This window comes from Hyaena hyaena, unplaced genomic scaffold, assembly GCF_003009895.1.
Source record: "Hyaena hyaena isolate Hyena2069 unplaced genomic scaffold, ASM300989v1 scaffold_366, whole genome shotgun sequence".
NCBI lineage: Eukaryota > Metazoa > Chordata > Mammalia > Carnivora > Hyaenidae > Hyaena > Hyaena hyaena.
Genome location: NW_024080999.1, coordinates 1,357,846 through 1,365,309, shown reverse-complemented (window position 1 = coordinate 1,365,309; position 7,464 = coordinate 1,357,846). Strand labels below are relative to the sequence as shown.

Here is a 7,464-nt window from a genome sequence, read left to right as displayed (position 1 = left end):
GACTATTTCTATATTCACACCTGTGTTCTCAACTTCCTGTTTTATTTAACCCATAGCCATTGTCCTTGTTTTAGTGATGTTAAAATAGTAAGAAGTTTGTTGACAAGGTAGCAGAGACGTTATGTGCTTAATCACACTGCTTTGCCCCCCCAAACTAACCAAGGTTAAATAGCTGCTATTTAAAACGTGCTAGGGGCGCCTGGGTGGCTCAGTCGGTTGAGTGTCTGACTTCGGCTCAGGTCATGATCTCACGGTTCGTGGGATCGAGCCCCACGTCGGGCTCTGTGCTGACAGCTCAGAGCCTGAAGCCTGCTTCGGATTCTGTGTCTACCTCTCTCTCTGACCCTCCCCCGCTCATCCTCTGTCTCTCTCTGTCTCAAAAATAAATAAACTATAAAAAATAATTTTAAAAAAACGCGCTACATGCCAATGAGGATGATAAATCCTCATGGCGACATGAGGTTGGATGTGCCAACATAGGTTTGCTGAGATGTCAGCCAGTTGGTGGCCTGCAGCTAAGAGCTGATCACATCTGGGTATCTTGTCCTCTTCTAACTTCAGGTTTCAGCAAAGTTCTCTCACATGGAACCTTAACCTTGACGCTTAACCTGACCCTGGTTGGCCAGGGTTCCAAGTGTGGACACTACAGTCAGATAAGCAAGGATTCAAATCGTGTTTCTATCCCTTTCTCCCTCTGTGACCTTGAGCATGTACCTTGAAGGCTCATCTTTAACACCCATCCACAGGAGGGTTGCATCTAATGTATGTGATTCATTTACCACAGACCCTGAATAAATGATCTCAAAGAGAAACAAAAACAGTTTATGATGTCTGGGGAAAAATAAGTGTTGATGTGCTAGTGATCAGGGCCATCAGCTCTCTTCCACGGAGACAGAAACGCAATCACTGAGTTTTATACTGGAATTTTTCATTTGGACATTGGACCGTTACTGAAGTTGACTGGTTTATAGATTTTTAGTACAATAGAAGTTATACAAATTTGAGTATTATCTGTGAAAGTATTACTTGTCCCAAATAATATATGCCTTTTATCAGCAATACATTAAGCATAAGTGCTCAACCAAAGAAATGTGTTCTTGTAATGACATTTAGAGGGATTACGAAACAGAACTGTTTTTGAGCAGGAGAGCCTTTTGGGCGTGCTTTGGAATCCCTGCTATGTCTATATATAATGCGGATCCTGTTTTCCACAGATTGCAGGATTTCTGATGAAAGCTGTGGAACCCTCCTCCCAGAAAATGCACATTCACACACGTGCGCGTGCGCACACACACACACATACACTCTCACACACAATATTTTACACAATTTTGGTTGTAGGTGTCATCCATCGGCGAAAGAATTCCTATGTTCTGGATAAGAAACTAGGCTGAGGATTCCAATTGCTCCTTGAGAGAGCACAAACAGAGTCAAAAAAACTCCCTTCCCCCACGCCAGTCTCACACCTGTACACGGCCAGTACACAGAGGCACATTTCATACAGTGACTGCAGGTCTGGTGGTTTCCGTTTCAGGTTCAGAGTAGTATCTATAAATAATCCCTTGGCCCGTGAATAAATTCTTATTCAGAACAGAAGAGACGTACAAGAAAAGGGCAGCATCAGCAAAACCTACCGTTGACAACAAATAAACTCAAACACTGACATTTTTAGGACAACCGCAGGTGACGGGGCTTCAAATACTCGCAGGAATGGAAGGGCACAGGTACAACAGGACAGATGAGACTCCAGAACACCGCGGCTAGGCTTCAGACAATAGGAGATTCTGTTTGCTTTTCTCTGACTCTGTTCTTTTCCACGCCAGCCTCTTGTGTCCAGAAAGCAACTTGAAAGTCATTTGATCTGAGCATACCTCAGTTCTGCCAGCTGTTAAATGGGTCCGTGTGAGCTCTTCCCACTATTAGACAGAGGGTGCTTTTCGCAAGGCACCTGGGGAAGCACTCAGTGATCTTTATCATCCCAGATAAAGGCTTCTACAGTCTGATGATGACACCTCTCAACTCACGGCTTCCCCCCTCACCGCTTGTGCCCTTTGTGGTTTCCCAGACCTCAGCCAAGCCTGAACTGAGCAGGACCCTGGGGTGCCTGCCCAAGTCGGAGGCCACTGATGGTGTGCGGCAACCCGGTGGGCTGCTTTGCCCCTCAAAACTTTGGAACTCTAGTCTCACCCTTTCATCTCTCCCGACCTCGGTTTCCTAGGTATAAGATGAGGGAACTGCCTTCGGAGGCTAAGAATACACGATCTCTAACAGTAACGGAAAAGTAAGAGGGTGTCTGCAGGAGCCGCTTCCACCAAGGCGATGACAGAGTGAATTAGCCTATTTTAAAGCAATGAAACGGTAATGGGAGCAGAGAAGGGAAGGCTTAGAGAGATGTCTCCCCACTTTTCTCAGCACTGACCAGACTCTGAATGGGGCAGGGGTCCACGCAGAGTCCACAGCTAAGACAGAAAAGACAAAACGTGACCCTTGTCCTGATAAGACACGAACATGGGTAAAGGAAAGCCAATCTGTTTATTCAAACCCCACCGGCGTGTCGGGGTCAGCGGGGTCCGCCTTCCCAGGCAAAGCCTGCTCCAATCAAGCTACACCGACCACTCTTTTCTTGGACTGCCCACAACGCTACAGTTTGTCTTTATTTTTCCCGCCGGCCTGCTTTTTCCTGCTGTTTCCCATTTGGTCTGTGCAGAGTCTCAATGCCTCACAAGACCAGCAGCTTCTTTTTTTTATTATTGTCCCTGCCGGAATCTCTTGCATTGTCTGCAAAGCATAGCATTAAAAAAAAAAAAAAAAAAAAAGCTGCAGAACTAAGTTAAATTGAAAGGCAAAAAAGAGGGGCGCCTGGGTGGCTGAGTCGGTTAAGCGTCCGACTTTCGCTTAGGTCACGATCTCGCGGTTCGTGGGTTCGAGCCCCGCGTCGGGCTCTGTGCTGACTGCCAGCTCAGAGCCTGGAGCCTGTTTCAGTCTGTGACTCCCTCTCTCTCTGACCCTCCCCTGCTCACGCTGTCTCTCTCTCTCTCTCTCTCTCTCCTAGAAATAAATAAAAATATTAAAAAAAAAAAAAAGAAAGGCAAAAAAGAATTGGACATGTGGGTAGAATTTTTGTCGGGGACAGGAGGAGGGGCACATCTGGCTGTCTCCTTTCTGTCCTTATCTAAGTGACTTCCAGAAAAGATCAGTTTCTCTTCTCAACTCTTCCAATTGCTTCACAAATAGTTGTTGAAAGCTTATCAGGCACCAGGCATTACGCTCACCACTGACATGTGTGGTGACCCATAAATTCACCACCCGCAGCAGGACAGTGTGTATGTGAGCATCTGTGACCTCCAAATGCTTTCGTCACAAAGTTCAGCTCCTTCCACACCACATGAACCAAAGAGCCACACCTATGGAAAGGCTTCTGGATGCCCTGCACGGGGTCAAAACCCAAGGCAAGATACTCGCATAGGAGTGCTTTCCACAGAAGGGAAAACCACCCCATCCTGTCTCTACGCAGGAAGAGGCCTTCTTTCTGGCCCTTGGACCCTTGAGCACCTGGTCCAGCTGGGAGAGGCCTGGGAGGAACTGGAAGGGAGAGAGGGCCCCTCCCTGCTCTCACTGGCACAGAGGAGGACCCCGCCCGCCCCAGCCCACCCAGCTAAGTCTTACTCAGAAGGGGAAGCGGTCCTCAGGGAAACGAAAAAAAAATCAGTTCCAACACCATTAGCTGCGAGAAAACGCCAGCCCCAATCACGGCCTTGGTGAGTCCACAGCTACGAAGCAACAGTAATGTGACAACTGCCCGGGCAAAAATAATTTATTGTAAATATTTTTAAATCCTTCTCCATTAAAGTTATTCATTACATCCTAAAAAGTACAAACACACTAAGACTTAACATTAGACACGTAAAAAATAAAGAGGAAGAAGGGAAATTCACCTATTTCACTAGTTTAAGGAACTATCCTCAAAACGAGACTCCCAGTTTACAATAAGTGTCCCCTCTAGTTTCATAAGAAAGCAAATTCACATTTTCCAGAGGCCTGGCTCACAAAAAGACCAAGGCAAATCTAAGTTGAGACACACATTTGGACACAACCACATACACAAACAGCCCCTCAGACTGATGTCCACCCACAGGCAACTTCACTGAGCCACGGGGCTAAGAATCTCTTACTACATGATTGTAACATTCTCTCTTGGAGAATTTCCAGCAAAACAATTTTCCCAACCAAACAAATACTGTGCTTCCTCATGCCGGGTGATTCTTTACCCGCGGAGGATCAATACGGTCACTAATGGTCCCCTCAGCCTGCAAACAGATTGGCAGTAAGTTTATTTCAGAGTGGTTCTTCCTGCTTCACACCAGCTTCAGTAAGATAAACCACCATTGCTTGAAGACACTGAGTTTTACAGGAAGGTCAGGAACATTGGACAATAAAAAGCCAGCATGTAGTATTAAGAGCAGAAGGCTAAGCGGCCTTAATGTTTCTCTGATGGAAGTTTGAGAAACTGTAAAATTGGCAAAACTATCCCAAATGATAGCTGTGTGTTCAAAACCCAAAATGTGTAGGGACCCACTTTTCAAAAGGGGTGTTCAGGGGTCAGGGAGCAATGAGAAGATGGGAAATGAGAAACACACACCGTTTTTCTGTAGCTGTACGTAACACGGTAACGGCGGACGATGTGTCTAAGGCTGGTGTGCTAAGATCCGCAGGTCATGGAAATAGGTGCGGACTCTGCTGCTCTCTCTGGTCTTGCCAAGTGCCTTCCTCACAGTCTTGCTTAGAGGTAGATCAAATATCACACCGGGGAGCGGGGGAATGGGAGGGGGGCTTCAGAGGGTGAGGGGCTCAGTTGTCCCTCACCCCCTGCCTGTCTGCTGTGTTCTCATTCCACCAGCACGGGCTGATGAGATCTTGCCAGAAAGGTCACCTCTGCACTCAAGAGAAAGTGTCCACAATGTGGGTGGGGGTAATGAGTGCTCCAAGAATAGCATTAACCCCACAGGGTAAGCTCCGCGGCAAGCTCCTCCCACCTACCCCGTGTCAGTCACCCTCGTGGGGTCTGGCTTCCTGCCTTTGTCAAGGCTGAACTTAGCTGCGGTAGCCAGTAGGTGCTGTTTTGCTGGACACGGAGCCAGACTTCATAAATGCAGAATAGGGAAGAAAAGAACAGTCTCTGCCCCTCCAGTCACTGAAAGTCCTTCTAGGTTAATTCGCAGGATCCTTTCTGGAAAACGAGTGAATGCTCTCATTCCAAAACTCAGTGGAATCCTGCTTTCAGATACAGACCCGTATCCACCACTTCATTCTGAAAAGAAAATAAAATGGAAGTCATTAATTTTTTTAAATCATGGTAATTTGACAGATTTACGCTTTCATTTTATTTCATTGGATTTGAATATAAACTCTGGTAAAACTGAAATGCCTGTAAATTCCTAACAGAGGAAGTTTTCGCTTCAGTCGATACACACACGTATCTCTGAATGCCTTTCATTCTTTTTTTTTTTTAAGTTTTAATTTTTATTTTATTTTGAGAGAGAGAGAGAGATAGCACCCAAACAGGGGAGGGGCAGAGAGAGAGAGAGAATCCCAAGCAGGCTCCATCCCATCAGCATGAGCCCGATGTAGGGTTCAAACTCACAAACCACGAGATCATGCCCTGAGCCGGAATCAAGACTGGGACCGCCACTGACTGAGCCACCCACGTGCCCCTGAATGCTTTTCTAAAAGCAAATAACACGTTGCTCATTCATTTTGGTATGATTCACGATAAATAACATTTTGTCGGAGCCTTTTGGGTGCTGAGGACATTTAAATATTCAGTCCTTTTTCATAATCGATTAGACTTTAACTTTTCAGTCTGTTAAAGGGCATACAATAGATTGTGAGAAAGGCTGAGGAGGGGAATGGTGTGGACCCGGCCTGACCAAGGAGGACAATGTGCCCATGCAAGGACCTGGGAGCACCACACAGGGGTGGGGATGGGGGAACCCCATGCTCTGCCGCAGGGTCCTCACAGTTGACATTTGGGACTGGACAAATCTTGGTAGTAGGGTAGCAGGATTCTCACACAGGAAGTCGTGACATCAAGGCTTTTCTTTCCAGGAAGCAACTTTATTCCTGCCGGCACCGCTCAGTTAGGTTCGTGCCGGAAGAACTGAGCCCCGAACGCCATGTAGCGTAGTTTTTTATACGTTTTCTGTTCCTTTGTCTCCCTATATGGTAGCACACAAACGTGCAGTCGGATTAAGTGGGCTCCTGTTACAAGGTCGTGAGGGATGTTGTCACGGATGCGTATAACCAGGTTGCCTTGAGGTTTTTATTTTTCCTTAGGGGAAAAAGCTCTTCCACAGTAGAGAGCAGTTCTGTGCCTTGTAAGATGTTCAGATGCTAGATGCTAGTCTCTCACATACGTACCCAGTCGCGACAACTAAAACCATCTCCAGACTTTGCCAAATACCCCAAGGGTGGCAAGGTGGAGGTACAAAATTGCCTCCACTTGAGAATTAGTGCTCCTTGGCTAAACTTTCCAAATTTCTTGGAAAGATAAAACAACCGAAATGATTTTCCTTGATACCAAGCAGTCCTTTCAAAAACAACTCACACACTGGCTTCTCTGCCAGCAGCCAGCTCATTAGTTTACCCCCCAAAAATGCAAATAAGATTCACTACTCTTACGGCCTACAGTGTTTTCCTCTTTTCTCTCACATAAATCTGGGTTTGGCCTTTTTTCCTCATCTAGTCTACTAGCTGGGTCCCTCACATATGAGAAAACAGTACAAAATAACTACCTCAGGTATAGATGTCTAAAACAACTCACGTTGCCATTTTACATTTGTAAAACAGACACGCCCCCCGCCAGCCCCAGGGGCCCTAAACATCCATAAAGTGAAGTAGCTCAAAAATAGGGGAATGGGGAGGTGAGTTCTCTTAAAACAATTCTGTTACCCTTGAGGGCATCATGCTACATGACCGAAGTCACAGAAAGGCAAACAAATGCTGCATGATCCCACAAATGGAATCTAGAAAAAACAAACTTATAGAAAAAGAGATCCGATTGGTTGCAGAGGGAGAGGGCTGGGTGAAGGGGGTCAAAAGGCACAAACTTCCAGTTATAAGTTAAATAAGTTCTGGGGATGCAATGCACAGCATGATTATCGTTAACACTGCTGTGTCATTATGTTTGAAAGTGGCTAAGGGAATCAATCCTACAAGTTATTACATGGAAAAAGACTTTTTAAAGTTTATTTATATATTCTGAGGGGGGGTACTGGGGAAAGGGCAGAGAGAGGGGGAAAAGAGAGAATTCCAAGTGGGCTCTGCACTACCATGCTGGGCTTGAACTCACAAACTGCAAGACCATGACCTGAGCCAAAATTAAGAAATCAGACGCTTAAGTGACTGAGCCACCCAGGCGTCCCTGGAAAAAGAATTTTAAAGAGTCGTTGTTCTTTGGAGTGGCTG

General features: G+C 46.1%; 1 protein-coding gene across 1 annotated transcript in view; it reads right to left on the bottom strand.

The window, feature by feature from the left end:
* Positions 1 to 3,805: 3,805 nt before the first annotated feature.
* CUNH3orf52 (chromosome unknown C3orf52 homolog) overlaps positions 3,806 to 7,464 on the bottom strand; it is a 32,299-nt gene continuing 28,640 nt past the window's right edge. Inside the window, exon 6 of the mRNA XM_039250350.1 lies at positions 3,806 to 5,308. Within this exon, the coding sequence (XP_039106281.1) occupies positions 5,304 to 5,308 (5 nt within the window). The 3' untranslated portion in view covers positions 3,806 to 5,303. The remainder of the gene's footprint in view (positions 5,309 to 7,464) is intronic.